We start from the raw sequence: 27,603 nt of genomic DNA, 5'->3' as shown, positions 1-27,603 counted from the left end.
AAGGGGGAAGGGGCACAGAGGAAGGAAGGGCTTTCTCTGTCTCCATCACTATCTATAGCTAGCTTTTAAATAAATGAGCCAGTATTTTTAATACTTCTTTTTTAAATGTTTTTAATTTTTATTTTTCATGGTACAGTTCCACAGGCTCAGGGGTTTCCCTTCCACCCTCCCAGGGTTTGTTAGTGCTGGTTCAAGTCCCAGATGCTCCATTTCTAATTCAGCTTTCTGCTAATGAGCCTGAGAAAGCAGTGTATAATGGCTCTAGTTCTTGGACCCGGCTACCACTGTGGTTGACCAGGATGGAGTTCCTGGCTCCTAGTTTTAGTAGACCCAGTTCCAGCAGTTGTGGGCATTTGAGAAGTTAGCCAATGGGAAAAATCTTTCCCTCCAGACTTTCTCAGCCTCTCCCTCTCTTTCTTCCACTCTGCCTTTCAAATAAATAAATAAATTTTAAAGTCTTGTTGTAATAAAACTTATATCCAACTGCAAAATTATTGCATTACTAAAGTTGTGAATTAAATGCTTTCAGATGTGATTTTAAGAAGTGGTGCAACTTATTAAAAAAAAAAGTAGTTTTCTTTAAATTCATTTCAAGTTCTGCTTCAAACATTAGTGGAAAATGAAATACCCCAAGTCTTACTACCAGCTGTTTAATGCATAAAATTCTTAAGTGCCACATAAAAAGGATTTGACTTCTTAAACTCCGATCTTAACAAAAAAAATGACTATGTTAAATGTATAATACCAGGAACAATTAAGTGAAAATGGACTCTTGAATGCTTTAATATTAGTGGTTTTTTCCTCATTTCTATTTCTCAAAGCTTTTCTAATTGCACTTGTTCATTTGAGTTGGAAATACAGATCCTGTGAATACCTTACCTAGTCTCTTGGATGGGGAGCAACTATACAAAACTATGTCAAGCCTGGGTTAGGCTAATTTTAATAGAAAAAGGCTTAATTTTTTATTTTACATACTTACCTTCATATCTCCTATTCTTACATCAATGCATAGCTTTTTCAAACTATTCCTTCAAATATTACTGATAAACTATTTTTAACTGATATGAGGATTGATTATGTTTTTATAAGTATGCTCATTGTATGGGACTCAGTGCAATAACCTAAAGACTATTTATCGTGCACATACTGGGATCCCATATGGATGCTGGTTCATATCCCAACTACTCCACTTCCCATCCATCTCTCTGCTTGTGACCTGGGAAAGCAGTGGAGAAGGACTGTAAGCTTTGGGACCCTGCACCTGTGTAGAAGACCCAGAAGAAACTCCTGGCTCTTGGCTTCAGATCAGCTCAGCTTTGGCCATTGCATCCACTAGGGGGCTAGATCAGTAGAGATCTATCTTTCTTTCTTTCTTTCTTTCTTTCTTTCTTTCTTTCTTTCTTTCTTTCTTCCTTTTTTTAACTACATTTATTTCATTTTATGACACAGTTTCATAGGCTCTAGGATTCCCCCAAACCCTCCGCCCACATTGAATTCCTCCACATTGTTACGGCAGTACAGATCATAATTAGTCATGATTCCTTCATTGCGGGCATGGACCATGCACAGAGTCCAGCATCTTATTGTCCAGCTAAATTCAACAGTTTCATTGGGAAACCATACCCGGTCTGAAAGTAGGGCTGGCAGAATATCATTCCCTCCAATGAAAAGCCCCTACATAATTTCAACAACAATTTACAACATCATGAAGTTAATTGACATGGTATTGAGTGACCAGTATGTTAGAAAATGCAAGTTCTTAACCACATCCTGTAATTATTTCACTGATATCTCAATTATAGTTTATACACAACAGGCTGCTATACACCTTAAAAGAGTTATATGCTACTATTCGGCTGCCTTGTGTCTATTTTCATTTATATATTTAGCAGCTTTAAGTATTCAAGCATGATTTCTACTGGACTACACAAAATTTAGGATAGTCCAAACAGGTTTATACCTCAAACAAGCCATATGTTATCAACTGAGGAACAGAACAGAACAGTTTTAGGAGGGGTGTACAGAGAAATCTTCAATACCTTAGTGAGGAGTAACTAATCTTTGTGTCCTACCTAGTTAGGTATATGGGAGTCCAAACTGACTGTTTCCTGTCTGTTTTAAGCTTTCCTTATTGGTCTCTGTTTATCTGATCTAATTTAGGGGGGCGTCCAGAGTGATCCTGATGGTTATTGCAAGAGAGGGTGGGGAGCCAAAGTTGGGACTGAGTTAGGACCAGAAAAAAGCTCCCCTCCCAAGTCCTGAAGAAAGTTTACTGTTCTGTTTCTGCGGACCGCTCAGGGCTCCTGGCTGTTGTTCTGATGACATTAGATCCTGTGAGGAAGGATCTGGGCTTCTTCCATCCCATGTGGGAGATTTAATAGGGAATGGATGACCTCAGAGTTCTCAGCCTACAAGGGCATTCCAACACCCCATGGTCTCCTTGGCAGTTGGGATGTAGTCCTTGGTGCTCATACTGATAGTCCTTGGTGAGGATCCAAGAGTCTCCAGGGTTGGGATACAAGCTTCCTCCTGTCCTCCTGCTCCACTCTGGGGTCCCCTCTCCTCTCTGTGCATATGACCTGCTGTTAAGGGGCCTCAGGGTCGCTCTTGGAACCCACTGTATGCCTTTATACTTTTTGCTAATGTCTAATGCAGATTCGAGTCGGCTGTCTCTAAGTTACCTGTTACAAGCAGAGATCTTTCTGTCTCTTCTTCTCTCTGTAAATCTGTCTTTCAATTTAAAAATAAATAAGCCTTTAAAAAAGAATGCTCATTGTATAATAACATAATCAGAACAAATGGCTATGAGCAAATTGAGGCAGGGTTGAGCACATGAGAGCCTCCACACTGCCTGCCACATGCAGCTTTTGCGGTGCGATGAATGGGGTTGGGAAGACTTGGGTTAAAACTCCAGTCCACCTATACATAAGTGGTAATGATGTAGTTACATATTAAACTAAATCATCTTCTTCAGCAAAGGTTAATATCGAATTCATAGAACCTTTTAAAAGAACTAAAGTCCATGCATAATACTTAGCACAATGACAAGTAGAGAATAAACACTAAATATTAGATATGATTGAGTATTTGTAATTATGGGTATGTGAATATGTTGTATAAAACAAAGATAAGCTTTTTCTTACTGACACAGTGCTCAGCTGTAGACAAATATTATAAAACGTACCTCTCAACAAACTCACATCAATTTACGTTATAACAGCTGTATGAGTAACTCCATTCCTGGCTTCTATACAAATACAGTGGTGTTACCGCATGGAAATGCTGGCAATAGTGGATCGTCATTTTCATGAGAATTTATAAGATCTGTTCACAGTGACTATATTCTGACAATTGCTATTCCTGTCCTTTGCCTATTTTATAAGAAGTCTCTCATATTCTAGAATGTATCATATATAAAAATAGACCATTTTTATTTTTTCATTTATTATTTTTATTTTCCATGATACAGTTTTATAGGTATAGGGTAGACTGTCATTTACTAAGATACTTTATATAGTTTTTCTTCACATATCTGATTTTAACTTACTGTGTTAAGGATATATGGTAGCCTGAAATATTCTAATAATTTGATAAAATCTTTTTGCCTTTGAAATGAAAAAGTTCATTCACATATTTGTCTAATACTAACAATTATCCACAGATACCTGAAACTTCCAAAAGCAAACCCTCGGGTAATAGGCAGTCAGTGGTCATTCAATATTTCCATCACCGCCACAGCTTTTAGAAGGGATAAAATCCCATCTAAATCACTGTGAAATCCCTAGGCTGTGAGGGCCACCAGGAGCTCCCTAACAGCCTTAACATGAGTTTCAGAGCTCAGGATCCAGGCGTCAGATCTGGCTTGCTAAACTGCAAAATTATTGCCACCATTAGTAGATTAACTTGCTTTCTGATGTTAATATCGCTGTGGGTATAAAAGGCAGTAAACCTACAATCCTTTCCTCTCATCAGACTGGACTCCATTGCCAGTCCTCAGCTGTGCTTTTGTGAGATGCACAGGAAGGTATGGGGAATTGGGTACACCCACCTACAACTTCAACCTGTATATATCCTCATTTATATTCATGATCATCATTTGCCACCCCTCAACCTACAGATTCTCAATACTGGCCAAGCTTAGCCTTATCCTGGGATCACTCTCATTTCGTTAACTGTATCTTTGTAACTAACTTATTGATTGATTGATTTACTTGAGAAGCAGAGAGAGAGAGAGAGAGAGAGAGAGAGAGAGAAATCTTCCATTTCATGGTTCACTCCTTAAACTCTTCAGCAGTCAGAGTAGACCCAGACAAATACAAGAGCCCAAAACATAATCTGGGTTTCCTGCATGAGCTGCCACGGACCCAAGTGCTTGATCTACCACCAGTTGCCTCTGATGATGTGCATTTGTAGGATGCTGGAATGTGGAGCGGAGGTAGTCGTCAAACCCAGGCATTCTCATATGTGCTGAGGGAGTAGCAACCAGAATCTTAAGTGCTATGCCAAACTCCCACTTGTATATCTACTTTTAACTCAATCCTCTTCCCACCTCATTTTTCAGCCACTTCTTTCCTCCTTTGCACACTGTATAATGCTAACTCTCAACTAAGCACTTTACTTTTTCAAAACTAAGTCTTAATTGCTGACCTTATTTCTTTTACCATTAATCAGCACTTGGCCCAGCATGTCTCTCATGCTCTTGTCCCATGGAATCATTACCTTTCAACTCCTCCCAACTTAAAAGAACCGAGGACTCAGTTTCTTCCTACAGCACAGTTAGACCACTGATTCATCTTGATTCTTGCTACCATTCCTACTATCAAAAGAGATAAGACATTAATGTGTTCAGAAAGCAACTGATCAGGATATAAACATACAAGAAATTTATTGCAAAGAGGAATACAATTATCAAGGAAGAAGCAAGAAGGACTTTATTGAGGCAGTACATTTACTACTTGTAAAGCATGTGGCATCACATTAGAAAAGTAATCTCTTTAAATGTGAAATTCATACATTCATGTGTATAAAAGTTATTCATTATAATTTTCTTCACACAAAATATCTTTAAGTTACATAATTGATTATATAAAAATGAATATAGTAGTAAGAAAAACATTTCTCTCAATTTTCTTAACAACTTATTTAGATTTTTAATTTCTAAGAAAACATAAAATACTTTAAAAGCACTATAAATTTCAGGAAGGCAAGTTGTAATTTATTTTTTAAAGCTTTCATTACATATTGTTAATACAATTAGTAGCAAAAACATAAATAAGCCATGATTTATTTTATACAGTGCAACAAAACTGAAATTCTCTCTCTGACCCTCTAGCACCTAAATGGTATCTATAAATGTTGCTAATGTATCTGACACTAAGGAGAAAGAGGAGTTGCATAAAATTATGACAATATTATTGTAAAATTACAGAACTCGCATAACAATTTACAGTGGGATTACTTAAAGTATGGGTTGTAAGTTCTTCTAATTTTCATTGAAACAGATTTAATCTTGACAGGTAAGTCATTTTTGGTCCATGTGCCCCACTTAATCCCAGTTGCCAGCAGCTTTCCCGGAAAGTGAAGAATCCCATTTAGATTTGCCAGACCACATTGGCCAAACCACCAGCCAGTATTATTGTTGAGATAACTGCAGCTCTTCACAGACTGACCCTGGACCAGGCATGCAGGGTGACACCCATCATTGTCCACATCTGATGTGCTGAAAGGCATTGCATTTTGATTATCTTCTTTTCTGAGGCCCCGGAATGCATCACCTGGGTAAAACAGGGGGGTTTTTTTAAGATTTTTTTAAAAATTTTTATTGGAAAGGCAGATTTACAGAGAGAAAAAGATACAGAAAGAAAGATCATCCATCCACTGGTTCACTCTCCAAGTGGCTGCAACAGCTGGAGCTGAGCCAATCTGAAGCCAGGAAGCAGGAGCTTCTTTTGGGCTTCGCAGATGGGTGCCGGGTCCCAAGGCTTTGGGCCGTCCTCAACTGCTTTCCCAGGCCACAAGCAGGGAGCTGGATGGAAAGTGGAGTAACTGGGACACGAATCAGTACTCATATGGGATCCCAGCACGTGCAAGGCAAGGATTTAACCACTGAGCCATCACGATAGGTCCCAAAACAGATTGTTTTAAAAGGACCGAATTTGAGGTGATTTCCATTCTTTCAGTCAACCAGACATTTGTGATAAAGCATCATACCTTGAAAACAAGCTTAAATTATTTTTTCTGTGGTAGTTCCTATACTAATTCCTCAGACATACAATATCCAATATTCCAGAATCTGGCAATAAATTCCTCAGCATGTGGAAGCTTGATTACATAGACAAAATAAGGTAACTTAGGTCAAAATGATAGGAAAGAGCCGGTCATACTTAGGGAGACCAATAAAGTGATTCATAAATTAGGAAAAGAAAACCATTTATACATAGTTTCATATCACTATCATTTACCTTACATCACTTTAGATATAGAAATGTAAATTCTAAACACATGACAAAGTGAACTTCAGTTAGTATATTTGAAACACTAAGAGAAAGGCTATGTGAGTTGTGTGGAAAGTCAGGGACCTGTGTTTGTTTCATTATGTTTCTGAATAATTGGCCCCACTTGAGATAAACCTCTTGGGGATCTTGAGGAAGTTCACTAACAGTAGTGGCCTAACTTCTGCCTCAGCTCTGCTGATTAGGAAAGTCTTTGACTCTGCATTTCATGGGAAACAGAATACATAGAGAGAATATAGCTTTCCAGGAAGAACACAATTTTCAACATACACAAAGTGCAATGGTTTTCAGGTAAGAAGGAACACTAATAGAGAATTGCCTAAATTTGCTTAACAATCTATGGTTACCCTCCCTGGGAAAAGTCTAACAAGAGAACCATTATGCACCAGATGAATTCTTCTATGGATTATACCTAAAAATTCACTGAAAAATGTATGCAGTGGAGTGGGCATTTGGTCTCGCAGTTGAAACACCTGCCTTCCACACCAGAATGCCTATGTTCAATGGCCAGCTTAAGCTCCTGACTCCGGCTTCCTGATAATGCAGAATCTGGAAGGTTCAAGAAATGGATTCCTGCCACCACATGAGAGATCTAGATTAAGCTCCTGGCTTTTAGCTTTAGCCCAGCCCCATTCTGGCCATTGCAGACAAGTGGGGAATATTTGGAGAATAGACCACTCATCATTCTTTCTCTCATTCTCTCTCTCTCTCTCCTTTTTCACTCTCCCTCCCTCAGAGGTCAATAAATAAAATAAAATATTTTTTTAATTTTCAATAAAATTTTATAAATAAAAACACATGGATCTATTTCTTACACAATTATCCATTCAAATCCATCTGTCATATGTACTATCAGAGTTTAGCTGGAGACCACAATACTCTACTTTCTCTGAGAACCCAAAGAATTTCTATGAAGTTATATAATATGGAATATAATGCTTCTCATGGATCTACCATGTTGCTCAATATCATGTTGTCCTAATCTGTATTGCTATTTTCGCTCTTGACTCAGACAAATTTGTGGCCCACTTCTATCTGTCTGTTGATATGTAACCCCCTCAATTTAATTATATTTCTATCCTTTTAGTATTTACTATCATCCTTTTACTTTTATTATTTACCATTTAGTGTCATCCTTTAATTTTTATTATTTTGATTATATTATATGATCGATAGTTAAAAGTCACATAACAGTCTTGTTGGGAAAATGTAGAATATGGCATTGCAAATTCTGAAGGTTCTAAAATGAAACTTTTGCCATTATGTTATCCTGTAGTTAGATCTACTCATCAATTAGAGAACACCCACATAATCTTTCCTAACATAGAATTTCCATATTCAAATATCTCTTTACACATTTAACTGAAGCATTGAAAATTTCAAGTTAAAATTTTCAAAATTCTCCATATATATCAAGACTTGAATTTCAGGCTTTCATTTAATATCCCAGTGTAAACCCTCTCAGATGTCATAGATCCTAACCCCACCAGCATCTCTTTCTGCATTGTAATTTTTCTTCCTCTATATCCTGACTCAAGTTGTTCAGTTCGCCAACACACACTTGCCAAAAGCCTATCCATTCCTCCAGGACAAGGTCAGTGGTTCTCAGCTATAACTGCTTCAGTACATCCTTCTGGCCCAAGCTTCCTGAATCAGATACAGCAGGGATACGTATTTTTCAAAAGTTTTACAGCTTGAATCTAACGTCAACCCCTTGTTGCAAGCTGCCCCTTTCTAAAGATTGTCAGGATGCAATCAGTTGGAATCCCTCCTACCCTCTCTTCAACCCTCAAAACTGTATCAGTATTCTGTGCTTTCAATGCTATTTCTCCTCCCCCAGCTCCCCACTCTTATGGTCAGTTGAACGGCTGCGAAACATGGATCATCCATGTCTAAAACCAAATGTGCATAATGAACAAGTACCATGAGTAGTAGTGATGATGGGAAAGTTAACATTCCTGATGTTTTCAATATGAAGTGAGATCAAAGGATCTCTCTAACATCCTATGACTTGTGGATGCCAGCCATTCTGAAGATATAAATGGAAAAAATACCTTTCCAGACCATTGGATAATCTCTCTACAAACAAAACAAACTGATACTACTTGAGACAAATTACTTTAGAAAGTATGAAATGGTCCAAATAATATGATGTTACCACAATCTTAACAGTGTTTTGGCTCAAGAGTTAGCCAGGCTTCTTATTTCTAATCTATTCTATTTTCAGTTGTATATCAATCTAACAAGATAAATACAATTCTCTGTCTAATAGAGCAATTTCTATTAAAATATTCTGGACATCTTTAGAAATTAATAACTTGGGGCTGGCACAGTGGCATAGCAAGCTAATCCTCCTGTGGTACCAGCATCCCAATTGGGTGCCAGTTCCTGTCCCAGATGTTCCACTTCTGATCTAACTCCCTGCTAATGACTTGGGAATGCAGCAGAGGATGGTCCAAGTACTTGAGTCTCTACACCCACATGGGAAACCCAAAAGAATCTCCCGGCTTCCAGCTTCAGATCAGCCCAGCTCTGGCCATAGCAGTCATTTGGCAAGTGAACCTTCAGATAGAAGGGGTGTGTGTGTGTGTAATTCTGAATCTCCTGTAAAATAGATAAATTCTTGGAAGGAAGGAAAGAAGTGGGATTGACACAGTGGTTCCCACTGCTGGTGGAATTGCAGGCTGGTGCAGCCACTATGGAAGCTGGTATGCAGAATATTCAGGAAACTGAAAATTCACCTACCATATGACATAGCTCTCCCACTCCAGGGAATATATCTAAAAGATCTGATACATACATATGAGAAAGCAACTTGCACCCCGTGTTCACTGCAACACAATCAACAATCTCAAAAGCATGGAAACAACCTAGATGCCCATTGAAAGAGGACTGGCTGAAGAAACTGTGGTACATCTACTCCACTGAATACTACTCAGCTATTAAAAAGAATAAAATTCTATCATTTGCATCCAAATGGGCCCAACTGGAGAACATTATGCTAAGCAAAATGAGTCAATCCTAAAAGGACAGATATATGTTCGCTGTAATATAAGACAACTTCCATTGAAAATACAAACAAAAAAAATAAAGGTGAACAAATACACATGTGTAACCCCAAAAACAAAGGAGGTGATGGAAAACAGAGTGGCAGGAATCAAAGAAAATCAACAGCATGCATATCTACTAAGGAACGAAGGCAGACTCCCAACGAAACTTCTAAATATACCTAGACAACAAAAAATTAGTGCTTTGACACATAAAGAGTAGAAATGCAACCATTTCTCTTTTATCTCTAATTTTAAGTGGTTGTTCTCTCATGATGCTGTTTGTTAACATACATGAGGGGTTGTTTTGCTCATCTTCTTGGGGAATGTCTCTTTCTTGTTCCAATTTGCAGCTTTTTTTGTTTCAAATTTTTTTGTTGTGAATTTTACCTTTTAGCACTTCCTATTCATTTGCATCTTTTTCAATAAGTCCTTGTGGTTCACTAATAGATCATTCACACAAAACATTTTGATTATTTGTAAGCACCCTGATGTTATAAACATCCCTTTCAGCACTGTTTCTGCTTCATCTCATGGACATTGATATTCTTGTTTTTATTGTCATTTCCTCAGTGCCATATGGGTCATGCAGCAGTAGCATTTTCTATAAGGTTTTTGATTTTCTTTTTCATCACTTTAACGACACATTGGTCATCCTGTAGTATGTTGTTTAACCCCATGTTGAGGTAATTTTTCTAGTTTTCTCCCTGTTGTGGATTGTGTTTTCTGGCTGTATTTAAGGGGATGTATAATAGAAATGTAGCAGATATCCAGATGTGGAGCCAGTGCAGTATGCATCTCTGCATCCAGATCAAAGATGGACTCCCATGAAACTACTGAATATAGCCTGACAGTAGGATGCTGGACTTGCTGACATTGTCCATGCCTACAACGTCAGGAAACACTTCAATAGTGGAATGATGTACTTATGACTCTTCATGAAGGATACCCATTGTAATACTAGAGGGTAAATCAGTAGGGGAAGAAGGAGGGACTTCTCAAGAGGACTTCAGGAGGAAGAAGGGAAATCCCAGAGCCTATGGAACTGTCTCATAAAATAGCAACTTAAAAATTTTTAATCAAAAAAAGAAGAAAAAGGAAAGAAATTTAAAACTTACCAGCATTTCCTGTGTACCGTCCTAAGTGTATTTTAAAAAATCTTGTTTCGTCTTCTAGCCAAAAGTTATCATATGTTGCATATGCAAATGTGTCATCTTCAGATTCCAAAGCCACATGCAGCATAAAAGTAATATTTTTCTGATTTACTATATAGAAAATCTTTTTTAATCCTAGCCAAAATTTTCCTGTTTAAAAAAAAAAAAGTTTTGACTGAGATGGCTCACACAAATAGACTGGCTGTGCTAGTGCAAATCTTCAGTTTCCCTGATCTATTGAAAGTATTTCCCCTGGGCCAGTGTGATGCCTAAATGGCTAAATCCTCACTTTGCACACACCGGGATCCCATTTGGACACTGTTTCATGTCCTGGCTACTCCACTTCCCATCCAGCTCCCTGTTAATGGCCTGGGAAAGCAGTAGATGAAGACCTAAAGCCTTGTGACCCTGCACCTGCTTGGGAGATCCGGAAGAAGCTCAGCTCCAGCCACTGTGGTCATTTGGGGAATGAAACAGTGGACAGAAGATCTTTCTCTCTGTCTCTCCTTCTCTGCATAAGTCTGACCTACCTTTCTAATAAAAATAAATAAATCTTTTAAAAAATACATTTTTCTTACTTGTGCCTCACTAGATTGTTTTATTTCTATATTCCCAATTAAATAAAAAGCCATGTTTTAAATTAAGACATGTCCACAACAACAACAACAACAAAAAAAAAAAACCCTGAAGAACAGGCAGATAATAAAATGATGCCTACCAAGAAATGTAAATGTTTAAACTCCAAAGAAACATCCTGAAAATGCTCAGTTGAAATTATTTGTTTTCAGGCCCGGCGCAATAGCGTAGTGGCTATAAAGTCCTCGTCTTGCACGCGCCAGGATCCCATATGGTCGCCAGTTCTAATCCCAGCGGCCCTGCTTTTCATCCAGCTCCCTGCTTGTGGCCTGGGAAAGCAGTCAAGGATGGCCCAAAGATTTGGGATCCTGCACCCGCGTGGGAGACCCGGAAGAGCTCCCGGCTCCTGGCTTTGGATCAGCACAGCACTGGCTGTTGCAGTCACTTAGGGAGTGAATCATCAGACAGAAGATCTTCCCCTCTGTCTCTTCTCCTCTCTGTATATCCACCTTTCCAATAAAAATTTAAATAAATCTTAAAAAAAGAATGTTTTTTAAAAAGACATTATTTTTTTCCTTTCTGGGTGAATATATTCAGAAAAAATAGCTGTCTGTTATAATGGAGCTTCTTCATTCCCCTTATAACTGGAAATAATATTCTAATACTTGAATATCCTTGGGCTTAGTCTCAATATTTTCAAACTTCTGTACATACAGGATGAGCTATAAAACTTGCCAATTCAGATAATGTACTTCCTGCATGTATATTCTAACCGATGCCTCTCCCACCCACAATGGTAGAGGCTAAATGTGGATACCTCTCTTGAAATGTAGCCTTCTACTCAAATCACAGATATTACAAAATCGTGTAAGGGTGTAGTAAAACAAAGTTCAAGGAATTGGAAAATAATTTGACAGCTTCAAAACTATGATCATTATAACTAAGATGTTAAGTTCTTCTCATGGACTCACAGGAGAATCACAGTTATCACCCACCTGGCATTAAAAAATATCCAGAATTGCAGCAGGAAAGTGGACATATGGGGATGGCTAGAGATACGGTCAGTCTCATGCCATAACCCTTCAACTCCAATATCCCCCTCGTCCTTCCCCTCTCCCCCTACTTCAAACTTAAAATTTAACAACACATTTTCCTGAAGCTCAAAATAATTTAAAAAGAAATGTTAAGTACAAAGGAGCCTTGCTTTAAATGAAAGACACCTGCCTGGAGACTTAATTAGTCAAGACTTTTATTATTTCCCTATAGAAATAAGCATCAAGTTAGGAAGATGACAATTCAAAATCTAAATGTTGTTTTATGACAGTTTAAGTAAGGAGGAATACTCATTGGAAATTCAGAGGTAATGAAAGTAAATTAACTGCATTCCAAGGAGAGTAGATAACTGCTATAAACAAATTACCTTCAAAAATTATTGGCATGCAGTAGACTTTATACAGTGGAGCTAACACCACTTACTGAATCCTTGAGAGGCATTATTATGAGGGTTACTTCTCAACTGGAGAAGGTTTTGACTAATGTAAATTCTACAGAACACTGTCATTTGTCCTTACCAGAAAAAGTGATACTGTCATGTTGCAAACACATTTTACAGTTCACACTGGCTTGTAATTTTCAAATTTTTTTGTTGTTGTTGTTTTATGACACCATTTAATAGGCACAGAGGTCTTTACTGATATCTTTATAAAATACTCTGCCCAACTCAAGCTATTTCAATTTGTACCAAGTACATCTCAGTTCTTCATTTCATTTGGTTAACCAGATACCGCGTACATCTCAACCTATACAAAACTGTGAGCACCAGCCAGCCTTTATCAGAACATTATTGGGTGCATACTGGACACTTAGTAAATATTGCACATGAATTCTCACTCAAATCACATTTCAATAAACACCTAACAATAAAGATTTCTAGATCTTAACATCTACTAAATCATTTAACATGAGAAGAGGATGATTTAAGTCATATTTTGATATTCACATACATTTTCTATTTTCTTTAAAGATCTTATGTGTAAAGATATAGCCTGCAAGTACATCAAGAAGAAGGAAAAAAAACAAAAGAACATAAAATTTGACCTAAAAGGTCACCAAATCCATCCAGATAGTCACACCACAATCTCTGGAAATTAATTACTCCATCAATCCTTTTCTGTATCACAGTCCATCCACCCCCTCTGAAATCCATATCACACATGACCTAAAACAGGACCAAAAAAGACAACAATACAGCATTAGTATTATGACTTAATTCATGCTAATCTTAATCCTAGAGAAAGAGAAGAAGCCTCCATTGAAAGTTTTCAATGTCTTTATGTGTCACGAATACAATCTGATTTTAAATCTCTAGAAATGATCATTGTGATTATTATAAGGAAAACTTGGAATGAACCTAATTATAGTCTCTATCATTTTTAAAAATATATGCTTACAGAATGTTAGCCATGTTAGTCAATTCTAAAAAGACTTTTCAGTTTCATGTGCATTGCACTGATCTCATATGGCAATAGTGATAGATTCCTCTACAAGTTAGCTTTTCACTTGAATTAAAATGCTATGCGTTTTTCTGAGCATTAAAAAAATGCTTGTTTGCCTGACATTGATTGCTCTTTCCTCACACAAACTTGGCATTTCTCACACAGACTGGCACTGCCAGACAGAAAAGTATGATCTACGCCTACACAGCAGGCCCTCTGAAGTGTAGCTATTGACACTGTGCAAAATGCCCCTCTTAGAGCACCTGCAGGGAACCCATTACAGCAACACAGGGAAGAAATCAGAGCCATATTCTCTATCAGAAACTTCCCACATGAAGACTGAGAAAGGCAGTGTGGAGGAGGTGAGGGACTCAATAATTTCCCACAAAAGAGGTAATTATTCATCCCACTCTTTACAAAATTAGAAGTTTTCCCTTTCCACAACTGTTCAGATCCACTTTTAAATCTATAGACGAAGCAATTTAGGTAATAATTTTAAAATTATTTCCCACCTAATTCTCAACTTTCTGACATTTTATCAATGGATGTCAAAAAATGGAAATAGCACTAAGATATCTACTTAAAGTTATTATATAATAAAGACTATAAATGAGGTTTAAGTACCACAGACTTTCTTATGCACAAAGGAAAAGCATCTAATTATATAGGGATGGAAATAAATACGTACACATGCATATATCTCATCAATGTGGATAATCTCTAAAAATTTCTCCCCAAAATCCTTTCACAGAATTAGCAGTGATAGGCATAGAAGTAATTTATTTTATTCAGTTTGTTAGTCAGCTTCAATATGCGTCACAATCCAGTTTGAAGTTCTTCTAAATTATTTATGTCTTATGCAATTATGTCAAATCATTTATCATAAAAAACATATAGGAAAGAAAATTGAAAATAACCTCCAAATCAAAGCATAATTTTTAATAGCTATCAGCTAATTAAAGCATGTATTTATATTGCATGATTCTGTCTATGATGATACTGTCTAATGTAAGAGTAATAGAAGGTCTTACACCAAATGGGTTGACCATAGAGAAAATAACCATAAAGGGCCAATGTTGTGGCACAGCGAGTTAGGCCACTTCTTATGACTAAGCATTCCATATTTGAGTACTGATTTGAGCCTCGGCAGCATCAAAGCCGAATCAGCTTCCTGCCAATGTGTTTGGGAAGGCAGCAGAGGATGGCCAGTGAGTTTCAGCCCCTTCCACCTACGTGGGAAAATAGAATGAGATTCCTGGCTCGTTGGTTTGACCTGATCCACACCTGGCTCTGACCAGCTGGGGAATGACCAGTAGATGGAAGATCTCTGTCTCCCTGTGTCTCTGTCTCTATCACTCTACCTTTCAAATAGATTAATAAACATTTGTTTCTTTTTTAAAAAAAGACATATATAAAGACTAAAACTGAAAAGTGAAATGTAAATTATTCTTTTTTATTGGTTCAGGATTTAGATTTTAGAATTTTAGAAAACCAACATTTTGAAATTGGAACTTTCAATTACTTATTTTAACTTTTCAAGGAAAAACTAAATAGTAAACCAGTTATAATTTTAATATTAATTAAATTGCTTGGATATTTAACTTACTCCATAAGAGAAAGCTTTACCTCAAATGGATAACTAGATCCTTCTGGGTAGATTATATACAAGCCACTTGGTGTCTTGGTCACAGAACCAATGGTATCTTTAATGTCACTGCAGTCTAAACCTAGAAAAGTAAAATTTGTTAATCAGTAAATTTTCAAGTAAGCATTTAAGAAAATGATTTAATTGTAGAGAACTGATTTGCTATCTAAGTGTTTTTATTTGTGACATGATCATTCTTAACTTGCTAAAAAATTAAAAATGATCACAATTTCAAAAATAAAAAGCAAATATATGAGAGAACCGGAATTAAAGAATGCATGCTGCATTAAGCCCTCGCTAATAACCTCTCTTAGTTCTATGTTGTTTTTAAAATTTCATCTGAGATCAGCAGTTAATATATTTTATTGCTATAAGTTTCTCTTTTCAAAAAAAAACTCTTTCAGGAATTTGGGTTTATATCACAGAGCATAATGTGTAGGAGAAATCATTACGAATGGATAATAGAAAACACAAAGGAATAAATAGATAGCATATATTGACTCCTTGACTACTCCAGTCTAAACATCAGAGATTCTACTGTGTAAGTGAGCACTATTGCACTACACAGAGGAGAAAGGGGAAATCACTCTCTTCACCCAGAAGAAATCAAAATCCAGACTCCAAACAGAGCCAGTTTTGTTTACAACTATTACAGCCATATATGTAAAATCACATTCTCCAAAGCATTCAGGTCCCTGGGGGTTTGTAAATGTGTGTGTGTGTGTGTGTGTGTGTGTGTGTGTGTGTGTGTGATATTAGATTTCACTACAATTATTAAACTTTACTCAAAGATACTCAATTACGTCTTTCACAAAATAAATACAATAAGTTCAGCCATTACAGCATCAGTCAAGAAGATGTATGGATTAGAGTTTGCTACACAGTAACTTAATGCTTCAAACCTCATTTCTTCCATGTAATAGCAGAATAATAATAATATCTACTAGTAGATTTATTCTGACAATTTATATACTAAAGCACATGTTGGTACACAGAAAGCATCTCTGAAAAATGTGCATACTCTCTCCTCATTTCCATGGGATACAGCCGTGTTGCCTGTGTTCTGAACCATTAGGAGACATTGCTGCAATGACATCCTGCTAGAAGTTCACATTGAGGGACTAACCTGGGTTGAAATATGTTTTGTCATTATTGTCTAACTCGACATAAACAGGTTAGATTTTCTAGGCTGCATAATCCTCACTTGACAATGACAATGATCACAGCAAATCCTTACATTATTCTTCTATGCTTCCAGTAATATTTGTAAAACTGCATGTATTTACTCATTTAATCCCCACAACTGTATGAAGGAGATACTATTAGTTACTGATGAGAAAACTGATATCAAGCAGATGGAGGATCAGGGATTTGGAGTCCAAGCAGTCTAACATCAGAGCCCATGCTCCTCACCACCATACAGCATTTCCTGTCTAGGGATACTTATAAGAAATAAATGAGATATGGAGACAATGGTGGGAGGAACATGAGAGGATGAAAATGGGTTAGACCATTCTCCTGGCCAAGCTTTTCAGCATGTTCCTGGGTCTGTGGATGCACTAAGGTGGACTATGTCAATCAGCAGATCTTGGAAAGATTTTCTTAACCATAGAGCAACAAAATTGACAACATCTCAGGGTTATCGAAACCATTCAAGCAACCCCCTTGGCTCGCTCTTCCCCACTTCAGGGTCTCTAGGGAGCCATCAAAGGCCATCCTCCATCCCCAGATGCTGATGTGGTTTTGGCATCAACAGCAACCCTCTCCCCCTCTTCCCCTGTGGACAGAGGAGTAAAAAAAAAAAAAGAAAGAAAAGAAAAAAGGATTGAAACAAGTCCCACCCACCTTCCTCCATACCTGACCCTCCCCACCCTTATCAGAGGCTCCTGTGGGTGTGCATCCCTCTCAACTATGTAAACAATATTAAAAAGAAAATGCTAAAAAAAATAAAATAAAATCAATTTTTTTAAATGGTGGGAGGGGGAAGTGGGGAGTGATGAAAGGAAAATAGAGGGAGGAATCCCTATATCTACAAAACTGTATCATGAAAAATAATAATGAATATATCATTAAAATGATTACTCTCTAGGGGAAAAAAAGAAATGAGATAGAACAAAACAATGTGTGAAACTGCCTTTATTCACACCTGGAACATAGCAGATTATCACGTATTCCTTGTAATTTTGAAAAACATAAAGGCCATACCCTTTGCCCTGTATAATCATGTATTTGCTTAAATTTTCATATAAATTCATAAGTATAAGATTTATAGAAAATGTTGCCTGTAAATCTCAAGCTTCTAGGAATTAATATTGCTATAATGTAGTATAAAAAGTATGACTTAATTCTGCCTTAATCTTTTTCAAATTTTATATCCCAGTCTGAAACATTTCAACCATGTCAAATGCGTTTCTCACAGGTAGGAGTAACCCAAATACTCTGACATGAAAAATAATCATTAATAAAATGTTACAGTAAAGCTACATAAAACACCATTTTTAACAAAGTCAAGATAGCTTCAAAGGACCACAGTTTTCAAATGTTTGGGGAAATCTTCTAGTTTAGGACAGCGCACATCATTTGTGGTGTAACTTGAGAATAGGCAGGGATGTGTCCTCTGTACTGTTAGAGGATAGTGAGCTGTATTTTTAAGAAGAAAACTTCTTAAAGTGCCAACCTTTCCAGGAATGTTTTAAGCAATACAGGGCAAATGCAAGAAGGCTGAAATATCAAGTTCCTACCATGCGAATGAACTGGTCTGTGCGGAAAAGGATCCAGCTGTTTTCTAAAAACTTCAGTTGTTAAAAGGAGAACTCGATTCATGAGCTCATTAACCTAAACACACACATAATTCACATACACATTTAATTAAAGTTACGTTTGAACCAACTTTCATCAGCTGAATTCCAGTGCAGTAAAGGCATAGCTAAACAAGGATTACTAAATTCAGTAGTGTCTACCTCCCTGACATTGAGCTTGTCTGGCCTTGTTTCTGAATTTGATTGCCCCTCTGGATCTGTTCTCAATATTTGGCCTGCATTATTGCTACAGATCCTTCTTTCCTCCCTTTGCTCTTCCCCCAGTCATATTCCACACCAACTGACTCATGTCATTTCTTTGTCCACTCAGTGACTGCTTGGTAGAGAATGATTTACTTTCTGACTGTTCCTTTTATTGGCTTTCTCCACCAGTCAATCCAGCCCTGCACTATATCTAAGAGATGCCTCCAAAATGGAATGCCTTCCACTCCTTACCCAACCTTTATGACTTTGAAATCCTTTGAAAGCCTTTAGTCGTCCCTCATGGCTCAGCTCATGGGCTCTCTTCCCTGGAAAGCTTTCTTGTGTCTCACATTTCTCATCTGTGTCAGTCTGAGAGTGCTCACATTTTTCTTTTTGTGATACATTTTCCTGTTCCTCTAGGCTGCATGCCCCTAAAAGGAAGGCCCATTGCTTTTATTGCTCCCTCTAATGATCCCTCTACTACCAGTAGGCACGAAACAGATGTCTGAATGTGACTGTAACTAAAAAATGACATTATTATACCTCTCATTTACTGCAATCAGTGGGTACATGAAACAACAATATACTACTAAAGAAAATCCTTACCTGATTAGATAAATAATCCAAGGATGCTTGCTGTTCGTCCATCATATTTCTTAATAATTTCTTGGTGCTTCGTGTATAGGAAAGGATAGAATTTTGCAAATTTCCTTAAGTATAATAAAAAGTGGCTACTGAATATTATATTGCAATTAAAAATAATTAGTTAAAAATAATGTCACCTGATTTTGCACAAATATGCAAACTCAATAATAGCTTAATTTATCTGAACACTCAATTGTGGTTTTTTTCATAATTGTTTATCTCAGAATTAGTCAAAACAATGATTGCTTAGATATAATATAATGAAAATCTGCTTCCTAATATAATGATAGGGTTGACCCAAAGTGATTTGCTATAATTTAGAGACAACGTCCTGAATAATGATTCTTACTTTATTATATAAGAAATACAGAGGCAGGAGATAGAGGATTCATCAATTCTTATTATATAAAAAGGCAAACGGCAACACTTTCCTATCAAGCAAGTTCATTTTTAAAATAAATTTTTGCTTTCAGTTGTTGATTGTTATGTTTTACATAATTAAACTACCAGTACATATATGAACAGCTATACACCTAGAAAATCTTAGCCAAAGTTTTCAACTAACTCATTTCTGAGTGAACTTTTACCATATGGTTTTCTGTTTTTATTTTATAAAAATAAAAACAGGTGCTTTTATTTTATAACACTATTTCTTGCACAATTACAAGGGGACCTGAACAGCCGGCAGAGACAGGAGGGCTGGACGGCCGTCCTGCATCCTGAACCGGCCACCCAGGACCCAGTGAGACACAGCCTCTCCCGACCACGCTACCTCAGCAGACCCACGCCCTAGCGACCCTGTCCCTGCTGGGCCGGCGTCTACCGCTTACTGCGCCGCGCACCCCGGTTTGGAGCTCAGACCCATGGATAACAGTTCTCCCTGGTTTTCACCTAAGTTGAATAAGCACCTCGCTTGCTTCAGTTTTCACTCAGAGCCATTCCAACTGAAGACAGAATTTTGAAATCTTAGGTGTAAAGGCATCTAGCCAATTGCAATGTTCCAGAGGCTGAATAAAACGTGGGTGAAATCACTACATCTTCCGACCAAGAACCAGAATCCAGGGAGGAAGAGGACGATGAATGTATTCTTGTAGGCTTCACAGATACTATCACAGATTTCCCAGCAAAGAAGGAAGAGCAAGACGGCATCCATGAAGCGCCACCTACTGAGCATCCTTGTGTCTTTGCCTGTTTGCCTGAATCTCTGGAGTGCTTGCCTGACACAAGTGATTCCTGCTTCCTCCAGGCTGAGTTGTTCCATGGAGGAGAGCTGGTTCATCACCCCTCCCCCATGTTTCACTGCAAGTGGATTAACCACTATCAAAGTGGAAACAAATCGAACAGAAAAACTGCTCATCCAACATCCCAGCATGTCTATCAATGTTCTGCATAACTCCTGCCCAGGGCTGAGTGAGAGCAGCTGCAGGACCAAGGACGTTCAAGATCCGGGTAGTCCCAGGACCAGGAAAAGCTGCTGCTAAGACTTACTCACGGATACAGAGGTGGAAGCTCAGAGTGAGATGGAGCCGCACATCTGCTGCTATGTCACAGCTTTTGCTGCTCATGCAGCTTTTCTGGAGCAGTCCAGGCGCTTTCGCCCTTCCCAGTGATAAAACAGCACAGTGAAAAACAGTCTCTGAACAGAAAGAGCTCTCGTCGTCAAAATCTTACCAGAGATTTTCACTCTCAGCAAGTCAAGCACCATGCTGGGTGTTCATCGGCCCTGCCCGCGTCAGTACAATTACTAAGAATTTCAAGTTGGGGTTGGTCTCCCTAGAATCGTGCACACACGTGCATTTGTGCCATGAGCCAGTAATGACCAATCTCATTGTGGATACTCTTGAAAACCCAACTTATATACCTGGGACCATGCAATGCCTTGCTCTTAACACTTACTTTTTGTAGATTTTTTTCGGAATATTTTTTGACATATCAGTACAGGTTGCAATGTTTGATGTTGGAGGATGTCTTTCTTGAAGTGTACAGGAATTAGCATTTTAAAGACATGTCTTCCCAAATATAAGAATAGGTATCTTTTGGTTTTGTTTTTGTTTTTTTTAAAGATTTATTATTATTGGAAAGCCGGATATACAGAGAGGAGGAGAGACAGAGAGGAAGATCTTCCATCCGATGTTTCACTCCCTAAGTGAGCCGCAACGGTCCGATTGCCGCCGATCCGAAGCCGGGAACCAGGAACCTCTTTCCGGGTCTCCCACGCGGGTGCAGGGTCCTAGGCCGTCCTCAACTGCTTTCCCAGGCCACAAGCAGGGAGCTGGATGGGAAGTGGAGCTGCCGGGATTAGAACCGGCGCCCATATGGGATCCCGGGGCTTTCAAGGCGAGGACTTTAGCCGCTAGGCCACGCCGCCGGGCCCGGTTTTGTTTTATTTTGTATTAATATTCTGAGTAAGCAAAAACTTTTCCTCAGGGTCAGCCGTACATTATTGACCAGTACTTGATAATCTTTTCTGTATATAATGATTACGTCTTTACACTAAATGAATATTAACAAGTCAGAGTTGCCATGGATATAGTAGCATTATGGCTGGACTCCCTTTTAAAAGAAAACTTGATACATTTCTGTGTATGTAGTCTTGTGTTTTTGGTATTTGTGGGTTGCTTTTTCCAGATTAGTAGCGGAGTTCACGTTGGGATTCAGGTACATTAAACTTTAATGAACAGTGCTTTAGTAATTGCTAAGCGACTGGTGACGTGGTACTTTGGCAGAAAGCAAGGGTCGCCTACGCAAAGGGATCAAACTAGGCCTGCAAAATGACATGTGAAAAACCCAACTCGCTGCCCGACCCCTTCACTTCATATTTTTAAGCTGTTTCGGTTCTTTTCTGCTGGCTCTGCCTACTGCCCACCTCCGAATTTGGAAGGAGTTGTCTGGGCCCTTGGCATGACTACACGTACGTGTGTGTCCATGTGCTTGGTGTGGCGGTATGTGTGTGTGTGTCTACCCGTGTGCTTCCGCCCGAGAAAAGGCGGAGACTTCCATGTGCTCATGCGCAGACAGAGCGGCCCCTTGCGCTCAAGCCGGGTCTCCCCGCACGAGCCAGGGCCAGGGAGGCTTTCTGGCGATGTCTGGCCCAATGCAGGAGCAGAGGCAGCAGGTGAGTTTCTTTGAGGATTCATTTTGTGTCTTTACTTCAAGCAGTCTCTAATCTCTCTGGCCTCGGGGAGCTCCGCCACCTAGAGGGGAGAAGCGCCCATCTGGGCCTTTCCCAAGACCTTCCTTGGCCTTCCTCCTAAGGCTGGTGGTGGCCGTGCATTGCTGTCGCCGCTGTCCCCCCGGCATTGGCGCTGCTGTGGCCAGGGCAGAGGGCTGTACTCGCAGGCAGGCCAGCTGCCTAGACTGGAATCAAAATGGACTTCTCACCTCCCGCCAGTCTCTTCCGGCTGCCACGGGGGTTGGCTGAGCCACACGCCCTCACCGGTGCCCTCTGCCGCCCCAGGGAAGGCCCGCGGCACCACCTGCCCAGTGGCAGCACATGGTTTGTCCATCTTTTCCGCAGCCCTCACTACCTGAGCTAGGCTAGGGAGCCTTGGGCAGAGTGGGTAGAGTGCCGGGTGGTGAAAGACCCTGACCAGGTCCAAGTGCCAAAATGTCTCTTAAAAGCAAGAGACAAGATCACCCCTTCCTTCCCCCTTCTCTCATGTGGGTTTCCCCTTTGTTTATTTTCTAACTATGGGCCAAGATTGCCAGATTTTTGTAGTTCACTTATTTGCAGTTGTTTACCCGAATTGGAAGATAAGGTAAGGTTTTCCTGAAGGTAGGTGTGTGTGTGTGTGTGTGTGTGTGTGTGTGTGTGTGTTACATCGACTGTTCTAGGGCCATACTTTGGAGAATAGGGTCATGCTACAGTGACTTTCAAACCGAGCAGCTCGCTGTCTTCTGCTGGGGAGACCGAGTGAATGGGGTCCCCGTTAACAAGTGTGGTTAGTATTGCACCAGCTGCACAAGTTTTTGCCATAAGAATTTGTTTGGCACCGATAACAGATCTATGTATAAAAACGTAGTGGTCTTTGTTATGATTTTTTTTTTTAAACTACCTGATACCTGAAACAAATTTGCAACTGTTAGTTACTGCCTTTTCATTGGCCCCAGGGCCCAACTTTCTATGTTGTTTACGTGGAAAACAACAGGTGTTTGGATGTTGGGATTTCTTTTCAGGATTAGGGTTACCAGCCACCTGTGACACCCTGCTGTGGTGTCTGCGCCGGCAGTTTCCGCAGTTGCGTCTAAACCTGGCACATGTAGTAAGTAAGAATATGGTTGCACAGTTCAGTTTAAGTCCTTGATCTAGGGAAGTTTCTTAGCATCTATTGTACTTAAAGATGTAAGGCCAATAATAATATAGAATGATGTTGACCTGTTAAGTATTCTCTGAAATGTAGCCAAAATACACTCTGAATTTATTCATTTTGCTGTAGTAAATATCAGTGGTTTATCAGTGTGCTTTAGTACATATTCCTTTGAATTGGGATCAGAGAACAAGCGGGACCCTCTGAATTTAGTAGCTGTCGTTTCTAGACTGGTGACATAGCATGCCATTTGGAAAAAGTCTGAAATATTTCGGCACACAAGCAGTTTCTTGTGGATGAGTTTTTTTAGCTTTTACAATTCCCTATGTTTCTGAACGTTTGTGGTCTTGTTAATAGACTATTGTCTCCCCCTCCCCCCAAAAAAAACACTATTTCTTATTTAAAGTTTCAAGAACAGCAGAAAGTACTGGCTTTCTAAGGCATTTGAGACCATGTTACTATAATGTCCAAAATCCCAGCTATTTCATTGTGTGTTACTAATGCCAAAGACATTAACAACAAAACCATCCCACTCAGGAATAAACACTGGCTACCCACACTGTCCAGATCCTTTTCAAATTTCACCTATGACACTTATGATGTCTCCTACAACAAAGCCACATACATTAATGCATGTTACTCCTTTCAATATTATTTTATGTTTCTTTCTAGCAATAGAATCACATAAGGATTTACTGACATTTTTAACTGTATCTCATCCAATTCTATTTCTGTTTTTCCCTGACCAGTCCCTCGCTCTCTAGTGGATTTTCCTTGGATTTAGACATCTGCCTCAATGGACCTAAGGCTGCACTCATTGCTTTGAGATGCTTCGGAGACTTGTGAGGCACATCGAAGTGACTTGATTGATATAACCCATTTCTGCCTCCTTGTAGGAGTTACAAATTCTGGAATCTAGATCAAATTATCCCTTCTGCCTTTCTTTCTTTCTTTTTTTTTTTTTTTTTTAGAACCTCATTTTTCAGCTCACTAATCACATACTTTTAAAACAACATGAAAATTACTGCTTGATGTAGTCTTCAGACTAAATTTTTATTTATTGGTTTCTTAGCTATGAGTTTGTATTAAACCTATTATAACATACATATATTACTTACACTATATATTATATTGCCACATTCAGTACTAATGTGTCTGCTTCTAGAATCCACTCCCTCCCAAAATAACTAACAGTGAAATTTCTAAGGTCATATGAAAATAAGAATAAAGTCCTAAATGATGTGATACAGTACTAGTCTCAGTGCCCTCTGGTTTGTCCCTTCCCTCTAGGACATCAACTGAGTATATAGAAAGATAGACTTCATCTACCAAACATTTGCTAAACATCTAGCCAAACACATAAAGCCTCTGACTTAAAAAAAAAAAAGGTAAGATACATCTTTCCTATGTCTATTATAGAGATAATAAATCATGATTTTATAATTATAATTATTTTTCATACTTACTGCACATGAAATGTTTTCCTTCTCTTGTAATTTTAGTGGCAACATCACATGAGTGCTCACAGTCTTCTTTATAAACAGTGTCATTACTTCTGCTTTTATCCTTTGCATTAGGTACATCTTGTACAATGTTAACTGCTGGAAAATCCTTTGTGTTCAAAAATATAAATAGCAAAAATACATGAGATATGTTGCAAAACCTAACATATAATAAGTAAGAAGACTATAGGGAAAAGGTTAGATTCAACACACAAAGTAGGTGATCATTAAAAACACTTAATGAACTGGTTAGCTGAAACTTCCACAAATACAACTATGGGTGAATTTTGAATATGGATAGTAAACGCACATTAATCTGATATTTCTATTCTCTTCTTCTCAAGCTCAGAAAGAATTTACTTAGAGTCTATTTATTCTACAGAGACTCCACAATCCTGACCTTGGACTTTTCCAAATTTTGACAGATAATCTCCACCTTGGTTATCCCTCTTCTTAAAGGGACTATAAAATTTCCCTGAGATATCTACAACATGTACTTTCTGCACCAATTACGAATGATAGCAAAGTAAGATGCCTGTTGCTCTTTTTGTTTGTTTTTTACATTTTCTATTTGAAAGGCATATTTACAAAAAGAAGGAAAGACAGAGAAAGATCTTCCATCTGCTGGTTCTCAAATGGCCGCAACGGCCAGAGCTGAGCTGATCTGAAACAAGAGTCAGGAGCTTCCTCCAGGTTTCCCACATGTGTACAAGGTCCCAAGGACTTCAGCCATCCTCCGCTACTTTCCCAGGCCATACATAACAGGGAGCTGGATCAGAAATGGGGCAGCTTAGACATGAACTAGCACCCATATTAGATGCCAGTCCTGCAGGCAAAGGATTAATACGATACAGCACCACACTGGCACTCTGATGCTTTGTTCTTGTTTTTTAACATTTTTTCACTTATATTTTAAAGGCAGAGGGGGTGTCTTCTCATAACTTTATCACTGTTTAATTCCTTTACATAATGCAGTAGTCAGAGGTGGGCCTTGCCAAAACCAGCAGCCAAGAACTCAATCAGTTTCTCCCGTACAGTTGGCAGGGACTCAAGCACGTGAACCTGCTGCCTCACAACTTGCACATTAGAAGGAAGCTAAAATCAGGAATAGTGCTGCAATTTAAACCTAGGCACTGTGACATGGAATGTGGGCGTTGAATTTACTGTAGCACAGTGTCCACCCGTGCCTCTTATTTTTTGCACGAGCTAAGACACTTGAAGATTTAGAAAGCAAAATACTAATACATTTGAAAGATATCAATGATAACAGAAAAAAGTATGGAGTTTTGCCTTGCAAAATCAACAGAAGGCAATATTTTAAAAGGCCAGCTATCAGTCCTTAGATATCTGCACTTGTTAGCACACTATTCGTTTCTTTAAAATTAAAAATATTCTTTGGCATTTATACATATAGATTTAATAACTGTTGTTTCATGACTCCTGGCTTTAGCCTGGCCAATTGCTGGCCATTTAGGCCATCTAGGGTGTAAACCAGCAAACGGAAAATCTCTTTTTCTCTGTTTCTCCCTCTTTCTCTAACTCCAACTTTTAGATAAGTAAACAAATCTAAAAAATAAAAATGCTGTTAGATGAAATCAATAACAAGCTTTGTCTTCCTTTACCTAAACATTGAAATTTTTAGAAGGAATCATTATTAAAAGAAATTTGTCTTGAAAAGATACTTGCATTTTGTTTCATGCATCTAATTTAATTTCTGTTCCTTATCTATATATTTGTAATGATTGACATGTTAGATTTGTTCAAAAACTAAGATAAATTGACATTTTAAAATATAAATGTGATTTTTTTGTATTTTGACATGTTTTAGAGAAATAAACCATTAATATTTGCATATACTTCCAAAAATGTATTATTGCTTTAATCATGAGATATTGCAATTTTGCTTTGATATAATGGTAAATGCATTTTATAACATTTAAAAATTATCAAACAATATTTCAATGTGTTGAAGTTCAAATTCCCACCTAATCATGTACAATATTAACTACTATTTTGGCATTATTTTGGGATACAACTTTCTATTTTTCTAGGCAACACCTCATAAAAAACATATTTGAAATGTGAAAATTTATAGACTGTATTTTTAAAGTGGAGTCATTTTTAAATTATCCATCAAATATATTATCAAGCTAATTGAAACTTTGCAGACCAGTTTTTAACCCAGGCTTGAAATTTCTGTAAAATTATTCCATAGAAAAAGTGTTAAGTCAATTCTCAGCTTATAGCTTCCTAAGTGCAAAAGATTAACAGTTAAGCAATTTCTCACAGCATTTCTTTAAAAAAAGTGCTAATGATTCCATAACTCATACTTAGTAGTATAATCTTTTCAAAATATTAACAGGTATCTTGAAAGCTACTTATGCTTTCCTAGCTAAAATAATATTGCTAAAATTCTTACCTTAGAATGATGTTTACAGTTACCTTGCACAGCTTCTCCACAAATAAAAATACATATATTTAAGAACAAAAGTGAGACTTGGTATGGACCCATATTTTTCTTGGATAAATGAAAAACGCTTCTTGAAATATCAGTCCACTTTCTGTGGAAAAACCTAAGTGCACAGAGTCCTCAGTTCAAAATTCTGGAATGTGTACAACAAAAACAGAAGCCAACGCTTGCTGGTTTCCATGCCCTCATTTGAAACAACACCCTTCCTATGAAAAACAAGGTAGCTTTAGAAATCCTGTCAAATTCCT

The 27,603-nt window shown here is 38.1% G+C and overlaps 1 protein-coding gene and 1 pseudogene across 1 annotated transcript; one reads left to right on the top strand and one right to left on the bottom strand.

Annotated features, from left to right (window-relative positions):
• Positions 1-5,308: 5,308 nt before the first annotated feature.
• ANGPTL5 (angiopoietin like 5) lies at positions 5,309-27,544 on the bottom strand. Its single transcript, XM_004585006.2, has 8 exons — positions 27,305-27,544; positions 24,850-24,994; positions 19,038-19,141; positions 18,171-18,264; positions 15,411-15,511; positions 13,387-13,507; positions 10,678-10,863; positions 5,309-5,774 (listed from the first exon to the last, which is right to left on the bottom strand). The coding sequence occupies exons 1-8, from the start codon at positions 27,395-27,397 to the stop codon at positions 5,455-5,457; spliced, it is 1,164 nt and encodes a 387-aa protein (XP_004585063.2). The 5' UTR covers positions 27,398-27,544; the 3' UTR covers positions 5,309-5,454.
• LOC101525031 (tumor protein p53-inducible nuclear protein 1-like) lies at positions 20,072-20,824 on the top strand (annotated as a pseudogene).
• Positions 27,545-27,603: the final 59 nt, after the last annotated feature.

Source organism: Ochotona princeps, chromosome 4 (assembly GCF_030435755.1).
Source record: "Ochotona princeps isolate mOchPri1 chromosome 4, mOchPri1.hap1, whole genome shotgun sequence".
In the NCBI taxonomy this organism is placed as follows: domain Eukaryota; kingdom Metazoa; phylum Chordata; class Mammalia; order Lagomorpha; family Ochotonidae; genus Ochotona; species Ochotona princeps.
Note: the sequence above shows the minus strand (reverse complement) of the source record. Positions and strands in the feature narration are given on the sequence as shown.

What these genes read in the sequence shown, in the direction of transcription:
- ANGPTL5 (XM_004585006.2), bottom strand. Translation starts at nt 27,397, where the DNA reads ATGGGTCCATACCAAGTCTCACTTTTGTTCTTAAATATATGTATTTTT. An exon ending in AGGAAAACATTTCATGTGCA is followed by an intron (nt 19,142 to 24,849) that starts GTAAGTATGAAA and finishes ATTATACTTAAG; the next exon opens with GAAATTTGCAAAATTCTATC. An exon ending in GATCTAGTTATCCATTTGAG is followed by an intron (nt 13,508 to 15,410) that starts GTAAAGCTTTCT and finishes GTCCTGTTTTAG; the next exon opens with GTCATGTGTGATATGGATTT.